This window comes from Ruditapes philippinarum, unplaced genomic scaffold (assembly GCF_026571515.1).
Source record: "Ruditapes philippinarum isolate M1 unplaced genomic scaffold, ASM2657151v2 ctg6048_1_1_1_1, whole genome shotgun sequence".
Lineage (NCBI taxonomy): Eukaryota > Metazoa > Mollusca > Bivalvia > Venerida > Veneridae > Ruditapes > Ruditapes philippinarum.
The window spans coordinates 5,845-30,677 of NW_026856374.1; the positions used below are offsets into that span (position 1 = coordinate 5,845).

The 24,833-nt window shown below is 31.9% G+C and overlaps 1 protein-coding gene and 2 long non-coding RNA genes across 5 annotated transcripts; 2 read left to right on the forward strand and 1 right to left on the reverse strand.

Annotated features, from left to right (window-relative positions):
• The first annotated feature begins 647 nt into the window (after nucleotides 1–647).
• On the forward strand, nucleotides 648–14,109 carry LOC132746316 (ARL14 effector protein-like). Of its 3 annotated transcripts, XM_060735429.1 has the most exons (6): nucleotides 648–830; nucleotides 4,386–4,634; nucleotides 6,388–6,447; nucleotides 8,280–8,360; nucleotides 10,417–10,544; nucleotides 13,143–14,109. In XM_060735429.1, exons 1-6 carry the CDS (start codon nucleotides 717–719, stop codon nucleotides 13,366–13,368), a joined length of 858 nt encoding a protein of 285 aa, XP_060591412.1. In that variant the 5' UTR covers nucleotides 648–716; the 3' UTR covers nucleotides 13,369–14,109. The 3 variants fall into 3 exon arrangements, with proteins under 3 accessions (XP_060591412.1, XP_060591413.1, XP_060591414.1); XM_060735430.1 differs by lacking the exon at nucleotides 6,388–6,447; XM_060735431.1 differs by lacking the exons at nucleotides 6,388–6,447; nucleotides 8,280–8,360.
• Nucleotides 14,110–18,656: 4,547 nt separating this feature from the next.
• LOC132746317 (uncharacterized) lies at nucleotides 18,657–20,418 on the forward strand. Its single transcript, XR_009627975.1, has 3 exons — nucleotides 18,657–18,822; nucleotides 19,201–19,313; nucleotides 19,640–20,418. It is a non-coding gene; the product is annotated as an uncharacterized LOC132746317 (long non-coding RNA).
• Nucleotides 20,419–21,511: 1,093 nt separating this feature from the next.
• On the reverse strand, nucleotides 21,512–22,983 carry LOC132746318 (uncharacterized). Its single transcript, XR_009627976.1, has 3 exons — nucleotides 22,730–22,983; nucleotides 22,261–22,353; nucleotides 21,512–21,848 (listed from the first exon to the last, which is right to left on the reverse strand). It is a non-coding gene; the product is annotated as an uncharacterized LOC132746318 (long non-coding RNA).
• Between the last annotated feature and the right edge of the window lie 1,850 nt (nucleotides 22,984–24,833).

The following is a 24,833-nucleotide window of genomic DNA, read 5'->3' on the forward strand; positions in this document are numbered from 1 at the left end:
ATCTCAACTTACGATTGTCTTAATATGGTTATAATAAATAGTAGAATAGTTTGAATCTAAATGTTATCATCCATACAACATAACACTTACTTCCTCATTGTGACTTTGTCTAGCAATGTTTTTCAGTTAAGCAATTCATGGCCATCACGTCCTTAGCATGTAAGTAATAATTAGATTTATTTATCATCAAATAATCTCAAATGTAATTTTTAACAGAAAAAAAGATTAGGATAAAGACACATGGCCACTTCACCTGCATGATATTTCCAAAGAAAATTAAATTGAAATAATGACAGCATGATAATAAACTCTAAGCTATCATAGAATATTTTCCAAACTACCTGTTTTGATAAGCTTACATGGATAAGCTTACATGTACAGACTCAATCAAATCAAGCAATTTTCATGTAATTTTGTAGTGATTAATGCTTCAGAAGGATCACCCTTCATGATGTTTTTAAAATGCAACATTTGACTCTTAATATGAATTGTGTTCAATGAATTTAAGGTGTCTGGTTTTTTTCCAGTTTGTGTATTTTGGGATCTTAAATATCGTGCATGTTATATGTAGTACGTCGACGATAAAAACATTGATATTGAGCATTTAAGCTTTCTGTCTGTAGTATCTTAGAGCCTCAAATATAGTGGCGTGACACCCAAACATTTAGGCGGTCTTAACCTATGCAGAAGTAGTTATTCTAATTATTTCCGAAATAATGTCAAATTCTACGAATATATTTGATGATGACGATGTTATGATAATCGAGGATGATTCAGACGATGAAGCTTCTAATGACTACACAGCTGGCTCAACATCTGCTGACCAAAAGGTAAAAGAAAAACCGAAAATATAGAATTGTAATATATTTTCGCGACATAAACAAACATCTATTTTAAACAAAGATATAAACATTCTTTGAAATATCATTATTTATAGTAATAAGATAAAAGTTAATTGAAATGAAGCAAACATTGTATCAGTTATTCAAAGGAAAGTAGTGCGGGGCTGATAATTAATTAGAAATAACGGACTGATAAGTGCTCTACAGTTCTAGAAGTCTAGATCTAGACAATACAGTGTGTCTCGGCTAGCCGTATGTGACTCATATACGGCTAGGACTTTTGGCTAGCCATAAGGGCCCGTACGGCTTTCCGATATTTTTATCTTATGTTGACACCAGAAAAAATCACTTAAGGTTTTATGCTGCAGCACGGATTTATATTACAAGGATCGGACACTTTCGTTTAGCTTAAAGTCCCGTCGCGTGCATGCGCGGAATCGGGTAAAGGTTGACAGAATGAGATGGCGGAACGTGCGGAGTACGAAATATGACAGATTTTCACCGGAGTATGTGGTGTTATTGCAGCTTTATGAAAAATTATACACATATGAATGTATTGATACAGTATTATTTTGTGTCGCTAAAGTATTATAATATGAAAATATGCTGATAGAACGCTGCAACGCTTAGTTAAAAAGTACCTAATTTAAAAAATATTCGCCTATTGTTTAGGCATACTCTCTACACTTCGCCGCCCTTTTACTTCAAGCACGAATTATTACCGCGATTCAGAATAAGATAATTATTTTTTACATGGTTTCATGATGGCATTGCAAAAAAAAGTTTCTTGATTGCTAAAAAACTTTTAAAGAAATTCATGTTTGAAATGTGTCTTTATTTCTGTGAATTATTTCCAAATGATTTGTACATTTTTTATTTGATTACCTGTATAATTTATTAGTATAAATAGTAAATATTCTACTAATAAGTGTATTAAATATATTTTCAGATCATTCTAGACAAGCATTCCTATATAGATGAATTCATTAGATTGGCAAGGAAGAAACTTTTATTGGCATAGAGAACACCTGTTTTATAATATTATTTTTTATTTTGAAAAATAATTTTTTCATAGATATCCTAAACAATTCACGTCAAATGATTTATTTATCACATGTTTATTTTCATTATTTTTCAGAGAAATTTAGTTGTATATTTTCAATTTCATTTATAAATGTTAATAAAGAAAATAGATTTACATTGTATTTATATATATCCTCTTCAGAATCATTTTCTTACCACATATGCCATGGACTGTAGTTAAAGACCGCGCATATACAAAATATACATTCAAATTATATTTGTTTTTGAAGATTGAGTGTTGCAATTATCACATGTAACCTTGTAATGAAAGTTTGGAAATAAAGTTTTTTAATTATCACTTACCCCCCTTCAAACGTAATTAAACTTGAAAGAAATTTAAGCGATGTGTAAAAAATAATCAACAGTTACTTTTATTTCGCAAAATACTGACTCAAACTGTAAAGATTTTTATTGTTTTTCTACCGTTACATTAAAAAGTATAATAAATATCTTTCTACAGGCATTCAAATAAAAAGAATAATTAAAATATACGGATTAAAATATACGAGTGACATTAAAAAGGCCGGATTCGAGACAGCCACATGAGAGAACTTAACTGTTACGATGATTGTCTACTTCACTGCACCGACATTTGAAAACAGATTTACAAAAAATAATAATGATACAAATGATGAATGAAATTTAAATATTCTATGAATATGGCAATATTGACAATCTCGGCAATATTTACAACTAAAAAATGAATAAATTTTCTTCACGTGTAAAGGCCGCAATACATAATTACCCGTAAAACAATTGTGCGTTAATAAATTTGACTACATAACCCAATAAATCTTAAATATTTTGCATCTTTGATCATCTTACATCGGCTTCTTTTTTGTTTTGAAACTGAAAATATAATGGTACCGTAATAATAAATTTCAAATACCTGCTTTTTATATAAAAAATGTAAATTTACCGCGGATTTCGTCAAGTTAATTTTTTAACCGTCGTTGCGGACAGATAAGCTGTACCTTTAAAAAATAAATTAGATATTTGAATTAACCAAGTATTTTTCTTCAAAATAAACTTTAAATTTCCAAAATCGGATAATAAATGAAAAAGCTATATGGTATTTTGTAAAGTAGGTATCCGTTGCGAACGGGCAGTTACGCTTCGCGCCGGTAAATTATCGATCGATGTACCTTTATCGGGTGCACGACAAGATATTTAAGCATTTATATAGGGTTAACTGGGAGTGTCCGATCCCTGTAATATAAATCCGTGGCTGCAGAACTAATAATTTGGGGCCATTGGCGTGTGAAAGCAGGAACCCTTGGCAAACCGATTATGTGTTAAAGCATATTATAAGTATTAAGGTCACAATCTTTAGAAGTACCAAACCAAAGGTTATAAAAGCCCTGTTATAAATAGTAAACATGTAGCTTATCTCACCCCCTTGGGGGGTGCATTTAAGAGAAGGCACTGTAGGGCATGAAGAACTTGGTTCATGGATCAGACTTCCCGAAATACGTCGGTCCGACGGACATGTCCGATAAATTTTGAACAGGTCCGACAATTTTTTATTCCGGATCGGTCCGACTGTCCGGCTTTTATCCAAGCCGCATGTATACAAAATGGCGTTGCTAAAGGTGCCAAACCTTGGAAAAAACGAAAATCTACGTAGAGTGCGCAGAACAGCAATAAAAGGATGAAAAGAATAGACCTGAGACAAATTTTAATGAAAAATGGAAGAAGAACCATGAATCATTGGTGTATGACAGGGAGGAAATGAAAATGCGCTGTACGGATTGTGCCGATTTTTACGGCGAAAAAATAAAAAACAAAAAGTGTCTTAGAAATACAACCGCAACCACAAGTTTTTCATTGATTTTGATCAATTTTATTTGGTCCGACAGATTTTGTTTCGGTCCGACAGATTTTCATGGTTTGTCAGACCGAATGTCTGACAGTTTTTTTCAACTTTCGGGAAGTCTGATGGATGACGAAAAATAAAGACCAGGCGAAAAATAAGGACCAGAACTTGGACCTACAGACTGGTCAGGTGTAAAAGCCCGGCCCTTTGCTTGGCACCAAGAGCTCTTTTCAGGGCTACTTTCTTTTTATATATGTCTCAGGTTACTGTATATTAAGGCTCTCATTCGCGGCTGTACAGTGACCTACTATTTGCTCAAATTTCATACCGGTGAATACTCTTTGGAAATTGAATGGAGGCAAATTATAACCACATTGTGGTTCAAAATTAACTCTTTAAGGGCAAGACTAGTGACATGTTCGGGGTCTGTACGCAGCGAAAACTGTTTTTTTTACAGGCGGATCGACCCTCATTAAACTAATAAGAATACATACCTATATACATACATGCAAACATTTAGTTTCAAAATTTTGTTATTGTCTTTGAGACCTCTGTGAATTTTAACATTAATATTACAAGGAAATTTGCGAGTATTAGATACCACAGTCATTCCTATGTTTTCCTTTTAATCTTTTTTGTTTCAGGTTGAGTCAGAAGATGGCATTCAATGTAGAAATCCATGGCATGATAAATGGGGTGGATGTGATTCACAGTTGAAATATCCTTCTCAGATACCAAAAATGGCACAGTTTATATTTCAACTTCTCGGATATGAACCGGCTTCTAGCAAGAATAAGAAACGGGCAAAGTTTTGCGGGACATGTATATCAAGAGCCAATAACCTTACTGTGGATGAATTTAAAGATTTAGAAGCCCAAGCCAAACAGAAATGGGTAAATTTGACAATGTTTCAGAAGTAGTTTTACTGATTTCTTTTTCCTATGATAACTTGCATTTTCTGGCTTTTCTACTTTGGCATCAATTCTAAATTAGACTTTATTATAGTTTATAGAAACATTTGTAACTTTTTTTTGTTATTTTGACAACAGGATTTGTGAATGTTAGCATTGTGTCTTGCATGACCTGTGTTCATAAACCAATAAAAAAGTGCATGTTACATCATGTGTACTTAATTGAATAAGTTATTTTGTAATAATTTGTCAAAGGTGCCATTTTTTTCCGTCCATTTTTATGCATATCAAGGTATCATAGGCTATTTTGCACATCAAGGTGCCCTAGGCTAATTTTGCACATCAAGGTATCATAGGCTAATTTTGCACATCAAGGTGCCATAGGCTATTTTTCATAGGCTAATTTTGCACATCAAGGTGCCATAGGCTACTTTGCACAACAAGGTGCCATAGGCTTATTTTGCACATCAAGGTGCCATAGGCTATTTTGCACAACAAGGTGCCTTATGCTTTGTCTTTTTGAGCATCAAGGGTTGATAGGCTAATTTTGCCAGTCAAGGTGCAATAGGCTTTATTTTCTTTTGTGACTCAAGCCTTTCAAGGTGCTGAGGCTAGATTTGTGCATTGAGGTGCCATAGGCTACTTTCACACGTGAAGGTGCCATGGGTAATTTTTGAAGCTGGCATTCAAGGTGTTAAGTGATTTCTATATCAGAACAATAATGCTTATCATTAAAAGCAAGTGTTGTTAGACTGCATGGAATTGTAAGTTGGTCTTAATTTATCATTCAGGTGGCATGGATAAATGACTTAACATTATCATCTTTATAATAATGCATGGAAGAGCACCTGAGGTCTTCCTCCACCAGTAAAGCTGGAACATCACCATATGACCTATAATGTGTCCGTGTGACGTAAAACCTAAACAAACAAACAAACAAAAATCATCTTTATAATCTGTTAAACAGTAAACTGAATACATAAATATAACAGCTATTCAGCTGTCTCCATTGCTTACGCTTATCTTTTCAAATTTGTATCAATTAAAGTTTCAGTAAAAGAGAGTTTAAAGGTTATTATGTACAGTACTAAAAATTCTCAATATGGTATCTACTGTCAGCTTACCATTATAATGGGCTGGAAAAAACTTTTACAATATAACACACCTGCATCTGAACTGTGCTAGATTTTAAAATGCCTGCTTATTTTATTAGATCATGAAAATCAGGTGTTCCCAATGTAAGGACACTTGTTATAACCAAGTCAGCTATAAATGGTCTTTACTGAAATTACTGTTATATGTCCATATCTTTTGATATAATATTCACGATGAAGTGGGACTTTAAGTAACATATTAATGATAATGTTACACTAATTTACTAACTTTTGCTCTATGTTTTGATTTGGAAGGCATGCTGCTTTAAACTACTGAAGATTTATTTGGAATATTAATATTTTTTTTGTTTTAATGCAAATTAATGGAAGTTTTCTCAAATTGAAGAGAAGACATACAGTGTTTAAAAATTAGGGTATGAAACCAAATTGTTTTTTCTTCTAAATGACAGGTGGAAAGACATGTTTGTCATATTTATTACTTACAAAAATAAATGAAAATATAATTATATGATTTGATAAAAACTTACATAAACATTTACTTGTAGTCATGATCAAGATGTAATTATTATAAATTAATTTTGGACACAGGGCTATGGTGGTATATTTTATGTGTGTTACAGGGGAACCAGTACAATACAGATGCAAATAAAGATTCTGGAAACCAGCAGAAATCTACTGTAGTAATAACTTTTTTTCTTTGATTTATATCTTTTCTTGTTAAAATATGATTTCAAATTGATTTGCTGTTTCTTCATAAGATTAAGAAATCTTGAAAATTTATCATCTGTAATTAGGGATGTCATGTTTAAACTGGTATGGTCGGTTTTAGCTAAAATTTCGGTTCAGAAACTCAATAACCAAGGTTAGTATAAGAAAGATACTGAACATGTTTTGAGTGCAAGACTGGTCAAGTCTTTATATTAATATAAAGGTTTTCTTCAAAACGTTGATAAGCCCTCACACTCTTATGTTACCTTCAAGATTATTTATTGATGTGTTGAAAAATCACTTCAAAGGGAAGGAATCCTCTAAAGAGCATTATTCTAAATACAAGTATATATGTTTTGATTATCTCCCTTTATCTACAATAATATTTGAAGTGACAGGTTAAATCCATGGTACAAATTGAACATCTGTTATCATGTAGATCTATATTTCTAAAACCAATTTTACAATAAACTAATAATAGCAAGAGCTGTAACTTACAGCCTGTAAAAGAATAATAAATACTATCTGCAAGACCTAAGTATAAGTCATATTGCTTAAGTCATGAGTTTCTTTCACCAAATTTATATAGTTGATGGAATTCAGGTACCTGATTAACAGTGAACTTGCATTTTGATTTGACTGTTATTTTATAGCTTTTGATAAATTCTTGCCCTTTGTAAGTGCTTTTAATGTCCCTTTAATTTACTGCATTTAATTTATAACTAGCCTGCATGGCCTTTTAAAGCTTTGCTTAAAATATCTATGGGCTTACACTGCTTAAGCTTTAGATTTGACACAATTATTACTGTATATCAATCTGTGCTAGAGAACTGTGTAGTCAACAGAACAAGTTGTATTGTAAGACGACCAAGTAAATAATCACATGTATCACATATAGGAATTGAAATCTTATTTTTGAAAGCTTTCAAAACTAGCTTAAGGCAGGTCTAACATTTTGCTGGCTAGAGGAAGAGCCTTAATATAATTGTGTATATTTGGTGGCCAGTAAAGAATGATGCGATATATATGATTAAAACAATGTTTTTAAGTGTCTATAGAACTTGAAAATTTAGTTGAATAATTACTATATTAGAACTGATCTTTTTTAGTTTGATATTAAATTGATATGAAAAAAAAGAAAAGAAAAAGAACAAAAAATATTTCATAAAATTTGATGTATATATGAATGTTCAGATGCTTATGTTTGACTTCAAGTCTTGTTGTTGTTAAATCAAATTGAAACCCCTCATACTAATGTCAGGAAAGTGATGTACAAACTTAATAAATATGTCGCCATAAAATACTGTACACTTCAGTGATTTCCGCTGCAACTCAAAATATATTTTTGTAGGTAATCAGAAAAGGAAAAGCAAATTTGTTCTGAATTCTAATAATTATTTCAATATATTATACATATTTGAAACATTGAGATTATAATAAACTAAGTGCCCAATCACAAACTTCACCCTCTGATTGGTTTATTAGACTGAAGATATCTGACTTCAAAATTGAAAATGGCCAATAATTGTTGAAATATATTTTAAAAATGATCAATATGGCTGTTAGTCAGAATTTATATGAAGACTTTAGCCAAAAATTTGAATCAGATTCAATCTTAAATGAAAAAATACAATCATTTCAAACATTGTTTCATATTACTCAGTTGATATTGTAGGACATAGAACTTTGTGTTTATATTGTTGCATGGAATAGAAACTATGTAGATTGGTACTATGTTTTCATGTCCTGTGATTTCATGTAGCTAATTCTTCCCAGTGTTAGATGTAGCCATTGTATTTTTCAGTCTCGTAGGCAGTCCGAAAATTCTCACATTCAGGCACAACTTGAAAAACTGGATAAAATGGACATAAGCGATGATGAGAAGGTATACTATACTAAGTTAATTTAATGTGTTTTTATCCTTTTATAGCCAAGTGGCTGAGTGGTAAAAGGCTTATGTTCGGTTAACTCGCGGTCTTGTTCACCAAAGCTTTCAAGTCACCTAATGACCTTTAAAGTACCATTATAACTTGTGATACAAGTCATGCAAAATCTTATTTGGATTTATTGCTAATATTACATTTAAAATTGTATCCACTAAAATGACAAAACAAGAAAAAAAACCCAAAGAAAGCCAACATACAAATTAAAATATCTTGTGCTTGGTCCAGTATAATTGTAGTACTCTAACACCACCTGACTCCCCCTTCCATGTATATATCATATATTATATTTTCTATATTGTGCAGTGCACTATATAACTTAATTAGTTGCATCGTATAAAGTTAAGCTTATTGTGCATTGGAATTGCATGCCATGTTAGAGTTAAATTTTCTGTTCTTGGATTAATTGTCCCCCGCCTTTTCGAAGAAAAAAGGGGGATATAGAAATAGGCTCCGTCCGTCTTTCAGTCCGTCCGTCCGTCCGTCACACTTTCGTGTCCGTTCAATAACTTTGTCATTTATGGAAGGAATCTGAAATAACTTGGCACAAATGTTTGTCATAATAAGACGATGTGTCATGCGCAACAACCAGACCCCTACCTCCAGGGTCAAGGTCACACTTGCTCATTCAAGGTCAACATTGTCTATTTGAGGGTATATGTCGTGTCCGGTCCATAACTTTTTTATCTTTGAAGGGATTTTGTAAATACTTGCCACAATTGTTTACAATAATGAGAAGATGTGTCATGCGAAACAACCGGTCACCTACCTCCAAGGTCAAGGTCACACTTGGAGGTCAAAGATTAACATAATCTGTTACAGGGTCAAAGATTAACATAATCTGTTACAGGGTATATTTCCTGTCCGGTCCAATACTTTGTCATTTATTGAAGGAATCTGAAATAACTTGGCACAAATGTTTGTTATAATAAGACGATGTGTCATGCGCAACAACCAGACCCCTACCTCCAGGGTCAAGGTCGCACTTGCTCATTCAAGGTCAACATTGTCTATTTGAGGGTATATCTCGTGTCCAGTCTATAACTTTCTTATCTTTGAAGGATTTTTGTAAATACTTGCCACAATTGTTCACAATAATGAGATGATGTTGTCATGCGCAAAATTGGTCACCAACCTCCAAGGTCAAGGTCACACTTGGAGTCAAAGATTAACATAGTCTGTTATAGGGTATATTTTGTGTCCGGTCGACATAACTTTTTCTTATATCAAAGGATTTTGAAAATACTTGGCAACAAATAGTCACTATAATAAGACAATGTGTCAATGCGCAACACCAGCATCCCTTCCTCAAGGTCAAGGTCACATTTTGAGGTCAAAAGTTAACATAGTCTATTAAAGGGTATATATTGTGTCCAATGTAGAACTTATTCATAGTTCAAGGGATTTTGAAATAACTTGGCACAAATAGTCACAATAATAAGACGATATGTCAAGTTCAACACCTGCACCCCTACCTCCAAGGTCAAGGTGACACTTAGAGGTCAAAATAACAGAGTCTGTTATAGGGTATCATATTTTGTGTCCCATCCATAACTTCTTCATAGATCAAGGGATTTTGAAAATACTTGGCACAAAAAGTCACAATGATAAGATGATATGTCATGCGTAAACCAGTGTCCCTACCTCCAAGGTCAAGGTCACACTTAGAGGTCAAAGCTTAACATGATAGATTTTTAAAAATCAGTGTTTTATTTTATTTCTTTAATAAATTTATTGTTGCATTTGCAAATCTAGCATTGATTTTATGCTTCATATAAAACTTCCCCGAGGCAGGGGAGGTTGGTAACTCTGTTACAAATTCTTGTTATCCTAGTTACAACCAGTGTAAAATGATCATTTTGATTTTATAATCAAGCATTTAAGACATTACTTTATTCATTTTGTTCATCATCACAAATTTAAATTTTAGTCACACTCATATGAAATAACTGGAATTTACAAGACTATTTAATATAAAAGTTATTCATGTATTTACAGGCAAAACAAGCCAAGCAGTTACGTATGTTGGCCTTTGTAAATCCAGGCAGATTTATGGATGATTTTGATCCAGAGAGGAGTGCTAGAGAAATGAAGAAAATGAACAGACGTTTATACAAAGAAAAAAAGTAAAAAAGAAAACCATCATTGTCTTATCATTAGGGATTCTGTTTAAATCTAAGCTCTTAATCTTTACTGTTAGAATAACCTTTCTTTGAATTACGTATTTACCATATTTGGCATTGTCCATTTCTTTGAAAGTGTATTAATGTATTTATCTGCGGCCAGTAGTTAACGACATTGTCTATTGGCTATTTTTATCAGTAGAATTGCGAGTAAAGATAACAGGTTGCATTTGTCACTCAGTATTAATCGTATGTTAAATGGTCTGATTTTGGTAGGTTTAACTGTAAATTAAAAAACCTTTAGTGCAGACTTCCTGAAAGTTAAAAAAAAAAGTGTCAGACATTCGGTCTGACAAACCATGAAAATCTGTCGAAACAAAATGAAATAGGTCAGACCGAATGAAATTAATAAAAATCAAAGGAAAACTTGTGATTGTATTTCTAAGACACTTTTCGGTTTTATTTTTTTTTTGCCGTAAAAAATCGGCACAGTCCGTACAGCGCATTTTCATCTCCTCCCTGTCATACACCTACAATTCACGGTCCTGCTTCCATTTTTCATTAAATTTGTCTCAGGTTTATTCTTTTCATCCTTTTACTGCTGTTCTGCGTGGTACTCTGATGTAGATTTTCGTTTTTTCCCAGGTTTGACACCGTTTAAGAGAAGCCATTTTGTATACATGCGAGTTGAATAAAAGCCTGACAGTCGGACCGATCCGGAATAAAAATTCCTCGGACCTAATCAAAATTTATCGCACATGTCTGTCGGACTGACGTATTTCTGGAAGTCTGTTAGTGTCAAACAATGTGTTGAAATATATACCGAGCTGAAGCTAAGATTACAAGCTTTTCATTGGTGTAGTAAATTTTAAAATCAGACATTAAATGGCCCCAAACTAGCGGTTTAAAAACAGCTGAATTTGCATTGTTTAAGCATAAGAGATATCAATTTTACTCGGAGATAAAGGAAACAACTTGTATTTTTAACTCTATATACCTTGGATATTTATGTAGTTTATATAGGTCTTTAGGGTGTATTCAATAATAACTGCATGAAAGAAATACAATTTAATATTTCCTTAACAACACCTGGCACATACACAAAATCAATGCTAATGCATATGAACATATTTTACAATGTTATTTACCCACATTTAAACATGTAAAGGGGTGACATTTATTACAATGAGAAGCGCATGATTATGTTGTTACAATGAACTATAGAAATAAACAATATTCACATGTATATAACCAAACATAGCATTAATATTTAAGTATAAAAGTAAATGAATCATACCAAAACAAATTATTTATACAAAGATTAAACACAAGTCAGTATTTACAAACATACATTTGTAAACGAACAAAATTCATTGATTTAAGTCATATTCAAGTCTATAAAATGCATAGGAATTTCGGGCATTTTATGTTATACCTCCTCAGCGTCCGTCTGTCCATCCGTCTGTTAGCAATTTGGTTTCCAGAGCATAAGGTATAAGGTCAATGTCACTATTACTTAGAAATTGAAAACAGTTTCCGGAGCATAACTTAAGTTCCATTTGGCCCACAATACAGTCAAACGTGTATTAAGCGACCGGGCAAGGGAAACACCAAAAACGGTCGCTGAATGAAACGGTCTCTTAAGACAGCCAGCATGATGTAAAAGTCAAAATTTATAAATGACATCTTTTTTATTCGATGGGATTGTTTTTCAACTTCATTTTTATAATAAGTACGCTCCGATAATCTAAACGGATGCCAAATGTAAAAATAACGTTCTTGATATTTATTGACAAAATAAGTTTTGATCCATTACGTAGTACATGTTGACATTTTTCCAGAATTTTTTTAACTTCACCGTTGTTTTTCATTGTCTCCCAACACGAAAACCCTATTAGTGAAGATGTTTGCTGTTGTGCATTTTTTCCATTTGAAATAAACAAACTACATCTATTTGTTACGATTAATTTAATGGGCTGATCAAGGTTCAAGGTCAATTCAATGCAGTGTAAATGTCAACAAGCGAAGCGTATACACCATCTCAGTATGGGCGGAGCGTTGCATTGTTTATCCGATATTATGGATAATACACGTTCACGCGTATACTTAACTTCATTTGCAAACGCTAATACGGTATGGGAAATAGAGTTTTCACACGTTTATTGTTTGTGTTTTGATTGCTGACACTTGTGACATAACGAGGTGGCGTTCTCTAAAAACACACAATTACTTGACAGGTAAAAGTGGTCGTTTAATGAAAAGATTGATGTCAATTAGGTGACTAATTAGCGGTCGCTGGTCGCATTGAGCAAAAGTCGCTTAATACATTAAAGATATAGAGAGAAAATGATCGGGGGGAATTTAAAGTGGTCGTTTAAGACAAAAGTCGCTTAATACACGTGGTCGCATGGGCAAGTTAGACTGTATTAAAACTTCATAGGAGGATTGCTATTTGAAGGAGGTAATACATGCACTTTATTTAATTCCCATGTCTTACAAATGCTTCATCTTTACTTTCAGGCATATAATGCTCTGCCTAGCGGTGCTCTTGTTTGTTTAGTCAGTATGTATGTTAAGCTATTTCATTTTGTTTTATTTCAGCATCAGAAAGAACCAATTATATGATGATCATGGACTATTATTGTCAACACAGAATGATTTATGTGATTGTTTAGATGTTGAATGTCCTGGCTGTCATTTCCCCTGTCCAAAATGTTCTTCTGAAAAATGTGGAGGTGACTGTAGATGCAACAGGAAGTGGGTGTATGAATACGTCGAAAGTGAAGGTACAGGGAATACTTACAGTTGGCCGCCTGAAGTAAAATAGTCCTGACTCTTATTTTAGAGCATACAATTGGGGCATCAAATGTGCAATAGTGAACACTTTGGAAAAATTTATGGAACTTCATCATGTTTAGTGACAGATCCAGAAATAAACCAGATCTGCTTATTACTTGTAAATGATGGCTTTCTGAAGTCATTCTTAGATGCAAGTTGACTTTTACAGAGTATTCAGGCATAGTACAAAATTTCAGAGAATGATGAAGTTAATTTTTGTCGTATGAATAAGAGCACTCTGTGAATCTGACACATTGAGGAAATGACATACGTATTTTTTAAAAGTGGAAAAATAGTGAATATGTTTCATGAATAAGACGATTAAATCAATGGAGTTAAGTAGGAAATGAATATTGTTCATGAATGAAAATAAAGTTAAACGGGAAATGAGACAATTTTTTTCATTGAAGTTTAGAATGAAAGGAATATTATTCAGGCAAATTTTATTCAGTGAAGTTAAGAAGGAAATGCTTTACAGTAAAGTTAAGAAGGAAATGAAAATTGTTCAAGAATAAGACAAATTTTGTTCAATGAAGTTAAGAAGGAAATGTATATTTTTCATTAATGAGACAAATTTTGTTCAGTGAAGTATCTTTTAAGAAGTAGATGAATATTGTTCATGTATGATACTATGTGCATCTGTATGTGAAATTATTTTATGTACATACTACAAGTATTGTCTTTTTCAGAGTTATATATCAAAACAAAATAGATTATAGCTAATTTTTTAGCTTGACTATTTTTTTTTAAATAGAGGTATTGTTACAGGCATGTCACGTTGCCGCCCACAAAACTTCTACCTTGATCATAACTTTCTAAGTTCTTGGTGTATTGTCTTCATACTTGGCTACAACAACAATTGAGGACAAAGCCTTTTTGTAGACTTAACTAACCTTGACCTTCATTCATAAATGACCCTCAGTGGAGTTCCTTTTAAAGCTTTTTTTGTGACAAGTTATATGCGCGGTGTTTAAAACAGTTGTTTGCAATATAACCATTGTCTGGTGGTTTTGGTCATATAAGCTTACAGTCATTTATACAGCACCATTAAACCGATTTTTTTTATAAACCATACAGTTCATATATTAATCTCAGCTTATTTGAAATATATTAAGCCAATACTTTATCTTTGAATGCTAAGCCAAAAATTACTATTCACAGACACAGTCGGCACAGCTTTCATAAAAAAGATTGATTCGGTCAATTGTCATTTTGACATCATATTTTAAACATCCCAAGCTTATGAATATTTTATGAAATTTAGTCTGCTGTAGCTTTTTTCATATGTCTTCAAAACTAAATGTGCTGTGTAGACGAGATTTGTTCGTATAATGGCAGGATTTGACTAATGTCTAATGTACCGTCAAAGCATCATTTATAATTTAACATTTCATATTGATAAGATATTAAGAAATATGACAAAGTTAGGAGGATATTAAAGGTTGATAAACAACAGCTAGTTTATTCATTTTCCGTGAATGTTCTAATCTTTTTGGAAAGTAATGAACACTATTATTCTAACATTTTCAGATTATTATAGTGATTTTTTTTTGCTTTTGCCTTTAAATTGCTTCTGTCAGGAAATTGAATAAAGCTACACTTTACACAGTGATAGAAATATTATTTAGACGAAAAGCAGTGTCCAAGAGCCATTATTCTACCTTCAATTACTTATTTTTTAAATTATCTCCCTTTATTTTGATTGTCTGAAAAATAGAGAAAAACAGAATCCCTAAAGAAAGCCCAACACGGCAAAATTTGAAATGTTGCACACTCGGTTTGATTGAGCCTGTTCATGGACGGTACTGGAAAGTGCAAATTACCGCCCATGCCACCTAGCACCGGCTTAAGCAGAATTCAACATTTAAATGGTGAAATTTTGATTTTAGAAACATCTGCAGAATGATGTGTTTATACGGCGGTTATCATTGGAACCTTCAATGTGACACAGTAGTGCCATTCCATGATAAGCGGCGTATGGTCCCCATATAAAAGAATGTGTGTGCCCTAAACGAGAAAACAATGGGCGGCGGAGCCTGCATATCACAGGCAAGACATCAAGACAATTTGAAAAGCAGGTAACATATCCTAAAGGTGATTATACAGTGTTCAAGTAGGAATACTGGAACCAACCAAGTTGAAAAAGGCCAAATAGAAGAAACTATAAATACCACTCGGGAATCAAAAATATAACATATTTGATTAAATGTACGGGGAGATTTTTAACAGCCGCCACACGGCACAAATAACACTGAGTGTGACCATAAAATAGAGAAAGACATAATCCTTAAGAAAGCCCAACACGGTAAAATTTAAAATATTGCAGGCTCGGATTGATTAAGCCGGTTTATGGACGGTACTGGGAAGTGCAACCTACCGTTCACGCCCTCTAGCACCGGCTTAAGCAGAATTCAACATTTAAACACGAAAATGGTGAAATTTTGAATTTAGAAACATCCGCAGATGTGTTTATACGACAGTTATCATGACACAATAGTGCGATTCCAAGTATGACTCCTTAAAAACTATAAAATCTCGACGAAACTTCACACAGTTACACTGTGTTAAAAAGTCAACTTTTCTGAATTATCCCCCTTTGTAAAAGTTAATAATACTTGTCCGGAGAATAATTTGAAGGTATTTGATTTACTTTCAAAAATAATTACTAATAGGTACTGACGTGATAGATAGTTCAGTCTTTGAGAACCATAATGTTCTCTTGCTTAATTTTTGAAATATCTTCTTTTGTATTACTTAAAGATATACAATGTTCAGCCTTGAGTAAAATATTTTAATCACAGAAATTTATTTTTCGAACCCACATGGGTGAGGAGTCAATGGCTCAAAGACAATGACCTTAAATACTCGGCCATGTATACCACTGCTCCCAGGTCATTTGTTCACTAACACATTCCTTCTAGCAGAACAAATTCAGAGATTTATTACCATATGTTATCGAAAAAGAAACAATACAATCTAAGATGCCTATCCATAAAACGTATAAAAACTGATATAATTTGTATTATGTCCTGTCTTACATTATTTTGGCGGTATTTATGTACATTACGTCATTTTATGTACACATGTCATTACCCGGAAGAGCGTTTATTCCTATTATAGCTTTAGTTTTTATGGGAAAATGGCAATGTCTTATCGTTTGGTGGGATTTGCGTCATTAAAATCTGCTCATTAAGCTAATGCCACTGAAGTTAGTTTCTTTTATGGTTTCTGAAAGACAGGGAATGTAAATAATTTCTATAAGCTAAAGCTAGTGACATTAATATATATTTTCTAACAAGATTACTATTGGGAGTAGGTTTTGAGATGCAGTGTTTCAGTCGCATTGACACTGTTACGCTTATATATTGACCTTCAACTTTAACTGGTGGATGCAGATCTCGGACGGCTTTCTGTTAAAAAATATGTGACTTCGTTTTTGAACTGAAAGTAAAATTATTTTTCAGAAAATTTGGGAATTCTTTCTTGTCACAGTGGAACATGTAAACATACCATTTAATTTGTTGAGGTATATCAATCTGTTTGGCAGCTTTACATTATGTGCGCTTTGTTCCTTCCAAGACCCGATGTTTCCTATACAGACTTGTATACTAGGTCCGCAAAATTAAACAAATACGTCCCATATACACGTCCGTATTATTATGTAAATAATACGGGCCATCAGTATAAACATGTTTTATCTGACTGAGACTCGATGCCTCTTAACCTGTCAATGAGTTAAAGTTGACTGCGAATTAGATGCACAGTACATTACACATTTGTCTGATTTTTTACTCCGACACCTGTGGGGTTTTACAAAGAAATCGTTCAGAAATAAAGAGAAAGAACCAATCCTATTAACGACTTATGCCCATGTAACCTTAGCAGTCATAAAGTCTCGTAATGAAAAAATTGCAGCAAGTTCCTTGATTGGGTCTCTTCCCTTACTGAAAGATTATTTTTGATTACACAAACAAATACTGACTCTTGGAGAAATAGAAACAAAACAAAGATTTGTCCTTGACCTAAAGTTTTAAACTCAATAACAACAAGAATTTAATTTCAGGTGTATTATAATTACAATGCATTTATTAACTAACATCTTATACTTTATAACTCGGCATTTGTAAATATTTCACATTTTAAGTTTGATATATCTTGTATAGATATCACAGAACTGGGTAAGACCGTTAGAAAGACCTTTGCTTTAATTTTAACTCCCTTAAATGTTTTTTTTGATGACGATGATACTTTTCAAATGGCAATCTGGTGACCATCACTTTGCCAACTTTTGCACTATTCACGCTATTTATCCGTTATAAAATGACATAAGCTGGTTTTATCAGACAGAATGCCTCCTAAATTATCGTTAAGTTAGCTGTTTACAGTATGAAACTGCGACAAAGACGGGATAATTCCACCTTAATTGTTGTTTATAACCATCATAATCTTGCTGACAAGGAATATCTAAGTGTACTGTACATACATTATATTATGTATTACTTGAATAGGCTTACTTATTGTTATTTAACTTACAAGATTATTCGGATTCATTGGGGAAACTTTTTTGGGGCGAATTTTTTGAAAATAGTTTTTTTTAAAGAAAAGGGGACGAGAAATTTCAAATGTTTTATTTTTGTTTAGGGGATTAAAAAATGCCCCTTTCTCCTTTTGCCCTTGGGCATATACTTAAGTGCAAACTTTTAAATTGAAACATGTATTCCCCCAAGAAAATTACAAATTTGGATTTTACTAACGTAGATTATATACAATGTTATAGTTTTAGCTTTTGGGTTTTGTTTAAAATTGAACAAGTATTTTTTAAAAAATATCGGGAAATTTTTTCCCGTTAATATATTTTGTTTTCTGGATTATTTTCCCTTTTTTTCCTTTTGAAAATTTTACATACAATAGTGAAATTTAAAAAATTTAAATATTTTTGTCAGGTTAATCCGATAAATTTTTCTTTGGCTGTCAACGTTTTCGTTATTGCTTTTTTTTTTGTGAATAAAACCAAAATTTTTTGGATTTGTTTAATTAATAAATTAAAGTGATAAATTATTTTTTACTTAACAGATATTTTGGCCTGCGAATTATAAGGTTTATTTAAAAGAAAAGTTTTTTTTCATTTTTTAAAATGGGCCAAAAACATTAATCTTGCGTTCGGGTAAATTACATCAGTAAGAAAGCTTGTAACAGATGATCCGATTTGACCGTCCACATTTACTAGAACTGTATCTTTTTATCTTAATTATGTAATATATGATAATAGGGCCCGTAAGTCTCGTTTACTTTCACTTTCGATTTACCACTTCCGGGTACATCGGCAGACTTATTTACCGTTACGCATATAGGTAACCCGAAGAACTCGAGGGATATAGAAGTTAAATTTGTTTCGGTCCTCTTCAGATTTGAAGGAGTGGATAGCACGGGTCAAAAAATGCAGGTAGGTCAATTATCTGACGGAAAAACCAGGGATTTATAGAGTTGAATAAAACTAGTTTATTTTCGGATAGTGACAATTGTTTCGGATGTTTTGTCAAGGTAGTGAATTCTAGTTGTTTAACTTTTAGTATTGTTTTAAAACTACTGATGTGAGAAATTAATTCAAACCATTTTAACTTATTGAAATAAACAATGGAGAAACACTTTAATTCTAGTGTATATTAAAGTTATACAAAATTCGGACATTGCACAGTAATTCGGATATTTTTTCCCTTCCATTTTATTCTTGTTCCTTTTTCAATTATATATACATGTTAATATGGTACCTATCAAATTATGATTGAATTAAAAAATATAATATTTGGTTAAACCATTTCAGATGTATAGACAAGGAGGTATATGACAAGTATGGAATATACAGTTGTTCAATATGGACTATTAATCAACTGTTTGCACTGCCTATAATGATCCTGAAATATCTATACATCAAAGGTAAATACATGTAAAATAATTGATTAATTTTTAGTTGAGATCGTAAAGATAAACAATTATCAAAATATATTAATAACTTTTGGATTTCACTGCATGATAATTGATAAGTAAATAAAACATTAAAAATAGTCATGTTTCACATTCAAGAAGATCAATATTTTTTACTGTTATATATTATGTGTTGTTGTTTATCTTTAATGTTGATTTACTGCAAATATGAAATTTTTCTGTCAATCATGACCAGCTTATTAAATGTAATGTAAATATCATTTCTAGTGTCTTACACTAGCTTGTAACAACATATTTATTGATTTTTCATTCTGCAGATAAAAAGGGAAAAGATGAAGGAGGATTTGTCCATGAAGACCTTTATTGCAACTACCATCTTCCAGTTCCTTAATTTGAGAATGATATCAGAGAACACAAAGTTACAGTAAAATATTAGTTTAATATAAGCCACTGAGAATAGTCAAATGTACTTTCCTGAAGAAGATGAATGACATCCAGCACAAAAATATTAATGTATAAAGAGTATGATTTTATGGTGTTTGACACTATGATCTTGTTAACATGTTAATGTCACAATGATAGAAACAGAGTAAAATATCCACATTTCATTGCAGTTTTAAGTATTAAAACTAGATACTCTATATATACCAAAGCTGATAACACACCAGAGATAAGGTTTTTCATGGAATCACAGTATAGTCATATGCCATTATGGACATTAAATGACTATGAAGTAAAGATTAGCAAAAATATTATATATCATCTACTACTAATATTGTGAGGTAATCATTGATAAGCTCACAAATTTGCATTCAAAGCTTTTGATATCAAGCTGAACATTTTTCAATTAGAATATGATTTATAACTCTATGATAATTTGTTCATGTTAATTTTCAAAGTCTTTACATTTGTAAAAGGAAATATTCTTCTTCTTGTATCAGTAGACATTCACAGTGTAAAGTTACATTGTCCAAATAACTAATAATAATTCCAAGTGCTTTCCTGAAGTTTTTCTTCCACTGGAAAATCAGTGTGATAATATGCTAAGCAGTGCACTATAAATTGTGTAAAAATAAAAGTTTATTAAACTGATGAACTGTTTTTTGTTTCTACTATTTGGCATATATTTATAGCAGTGCTTAATCATAAAAGTTCATCTGCAAAATAAGTGTCACTGTGTACTTTAATTCTCTAACAGCAATGGCTAGATTGCTTGAATATGCAAGCATTGACTATATTAAATACTATGCATGTCATTTGAATTTTGTCTGTCCTGAAATCGAAACAGACACTATCTAAATAATATTGATGAAAAGTTCTTGACAGCTCTTCAATGACTACATTTACACATTTGTACATGGACAGAAGTTAAAAGCATTGTGTGGTGTATTTTTTTTTTTTTTTTTTTTTTTTTTTTTTTGAAACATTGACAATTTTGAAACAGTTCCAATGGGTATATTAATGTATCAGTGATGTAATTGTTTTGTAACAAGTGCAAACCCTAAGTTTTGCATGTATTGTATAGATAATTCACTTTTGGTCAAATGTCAACAGGTTCAATACATTATAAAACAGGTAATTTGAAACCCAAAGAAGTATATGGTATGTAATAACTACCCCTCTGATACTAAAATCTTCAAGGAATGCAGAATTGCAAGTCTTCTCCAATTAAGAGATAGACTTGGGCTTACAAGGGCTAGCAAGCTAGTGTTTTGCTACAGAATACTCAACACAGATGAATTGCATTAATATTGTTTACTCTGGTATTACTACCTGCCATGTACAATGCAAATCATGGCTTTTCTAAGAGCAGTGAAAGGCTATAACTGGAAGAAATTTTACACATCTTGCCTCAGAAACAAGTTTTTCTTTGAGATGATTTTTATGATATTTAAATAATGGTTAAAGATTACATTACTTTTACAATTGCAGTGATCATGGTGATAATATGAAATGAAACTCAATCAAGAAACATTTTAATGCTGAACATTAATCTTTTTACCATTCCTGTTACTTTACAAGTCTATTTATAACAAATTTATCTTAACTGTTTTGAAACTACATGATGCCTGGTTGAAACTGTTTTGGGCAGCCATTTGCAGAAGATAAATTATCTTTGAATAATTAAGTTAATACAAAGTTACAAATGAAAGGTTATTTATTTCTAACAAGACAGTATTATTTAACAAAGACAGGTTATTTATTTCTTACAAAGACAGATATTTTGTTTAACATTTTTACACTGACATATATCTTTGAAGTGTCTTCAACCTTAGTTTTTATTAGAATACAAACATTCAGTCAGACAGTTTACACAAGACATGGAGCTTTAAGAAGCTTTAATTCAGTCAAAATCTGTAATGGACTGCCATGTCTCTACCACTATGTACTCCAAGACTGTGTATGGACATTTCTTTCAACTATGCCTGGTGGTATCACTATTTGATTTCTAATCTGATGGTGAACACTCCAAAATAAGTCAAGAGCCATGACAAGTACTCAAGATCCAACCATGAAATCACATACCTGTATATAAAGAAAATTTATCATGAGTTGAAAGCAATAATAATTGGTCAGCTATAAATTTCAATCATTTTCATATTGTCATGAATAGAAAATAATGTTGAAAAGGAAGAAACACTTCTTGGTGTCCTAGTTTTTGTAGATTTGCTTTGACAACTGATCTTTAAAAAATGTGATAGTGCATGACTAAGTTCTTTTAACCATTTACTGAACATGATTTAACTAAAAAATATGACCCACTTACTTGAGAAAAATACTTTAAACAGTATTTAACATGAATTAACTACATATGCCAAACTGTTTGTTTATTTAGCTACACTGTAATTATTTACAAAAACGAGAACATTATATGTTATACAATAATATTTATTTTTCATTAATGTAGTTTTAGTAGCTTTAAGTATATATTTCTTACCAAAACGATTTTACAGCAGAACATGCATGTGTATTTACATCGGATACCAGTTGACGTCTTTCATCTCACCACTTTCCTTGACAGTCTAAATATCTACAAGAGCAAAATATTTCATTGAATTTTATGACAATTTAAATTGGTTATATACAGCTTGACTGTTTGTGCTTTATAAAGATAATAATTATAAATAAATAATATTTTCAGTTGGAAGAAAATATATTCAACTAAAACACACTGATAATCATATTGAAACGTTTATCCGAAATATGCGCTGTCCGAAATTTCTAAACATTATATACTTCTGAGAGATAATCAGGTAGCGCTATAGAAAATTGATAAAATCAAATTCACCAGTTGGTGTCAGATGCGAATGATGTTGTATCAAAAAAACAAATTTATTAGATTTACATGGAAATGAAAATATTACAACATTTATTGGGATAAACTGAATTTGAAATGACACACCCACCTGAAGATTATACGAAGTTGTCTTTCATTGATACTTGTTCACAAGATGAGACCATTTGCATTTCGTTACAAAACAAAAAACTCTGCCAATTTCCACATATCATTTGCTTTTCCGTGTAAGTTTTACTTTCCCACCGGCATACAAGTATTACCCAATATAGATAAGCAATGTTGTTGATATTTGTTTGTACCCGGAAGTGCAAAATATCGTGAAATCTCGCAAGTCACATGACGAGACTTACATACCCTATTAGAACTAACTGTACTTATTTGTATTTTTCGTGACTATCTATATATTGGGAGATACGTTGTGTAACAACGAGATCATTTGCAAAGAATGACCAAGTATCTTATTAAATAATATCTAAACAAGATAATAATTTCATTATTACCTCGTATTCATTGAGAAATCTGTCGGCCACTAAATCATACTTTTCTTCTTCAGTTATATGCTTCAGCTTTCAGTTTGAGTCTACATCTAGGTGATTACATGTTTTATTATACGTAATGCCAGGGAATTCAAATGCTTACGCAAATATGTATTTCACTACGGGTCATTACATCTATTTAGAAGACGAATAAAAAGTAATAAACGTAAATTCTAGAATTGAGTTTATTTATAAGTTTATTTTGTATTTGACGGAATATTATAAATAATTTACGTCAGCTAAAATAAATATATTACAGAAATGATTAAAATTTTGTTTATAACAGACATGTGAGAGTTCAAACTTGTATCTTTGCCGGACAAAAACCATTTGCCTTACAATGTTCAATGCTAGAGAGCTTGGACACAATAGCATGCACTTTCCAGTACCGTTCGTGAACAGGCTCAATCAAACCGAGTCGGCATATTCAACTATGCCGTTTTTTGTTCTTAAGGAATTTCAAATTTCTATCTTCTAAAAAAAGTGAAAAGATTTCGAATGTATTGAATTATGTGAATTCAGTTGATAAAATGTGCCTTTTTCGTGACTAATCAGTTTATGATTTACCATGTGACATTTGTCGGCCAACATTATAGAGCCTGGTCAGACTACACATATCTGCTGACGGAAAGACTAATCTCTTTTAGTTTCATCTGTGTACAAAAGGATTGTTTTTTATATATCGGTTTGGAATGAAATGAAATGGAAATTGCTAAATTACATTCGATTAATGCATTCTAGCTGTTTTATTATAAGTGCCAATATAGTTTGATAAATGAAAGGAAAATAGATACATGTGACTCATCTTGTTTCTTCGAAATGATAATAGTTTTCTAGGGGATCATGAGACAGTGACAGTGAACGATAAACAATAAAATATCTCGTTAACCGTTACAACGACACTTCACTTGCAATCGCATGATGAAATAACGTCTAAAATTAATTAAGTGTATTAATTTATTTTTGATAATTGTAAACGACTCACAAAACCGTTCAGTATGCAAACTGATGTTGCAGTTGACACATGCAATTACCTTGAATATATTACTATAGATTCATTTGCACTCAAGTCAAACAAAGTTTGTACAAATTAATTGGCAAACAGGTGAAACAAGTTGACAGATATTGCTTTCTACTACGTTTATATCTAATTTAAAGCAACATTTTCATCATATAAATTGACATGTACTCATAAACGTATTCGATTTGTTAAAACATGCTATAAAAGTTGTACTTGTAAAAACACCGTTTTTTCCATTTAACAGTTGCTTTTTACAATTCGAGTGTTTACAACGGAAAATACAATTGATTAACATATTAATAAGAACACACTGACATAAGAGCCATTGATGAGTCTTTTAAAAGTTTTGTCCTTAGGCATCGTTTGTGTGAAAATATAGTTGGGACTTTCAACTTACACAAGAAAACCATCCGTTTCGTCAATTTTGCTATAACGAACCAACTTGAAAAAAATTGTAAAACAAATTAGGGTATTTCTTGTTAACAAAACACTATCAAGATGATAAATTAGTCAGCCAACAGTATTGAGCCTGGCCATAATTGAATATCACCTGGAATCGCTGTGTATATGTTGAGTTTCACTTTAAAACAAACATATGATGAAAAGCAATGGTTCCAAATGATACAAGTGTAAATACATGCTAAATTCTAAATTCG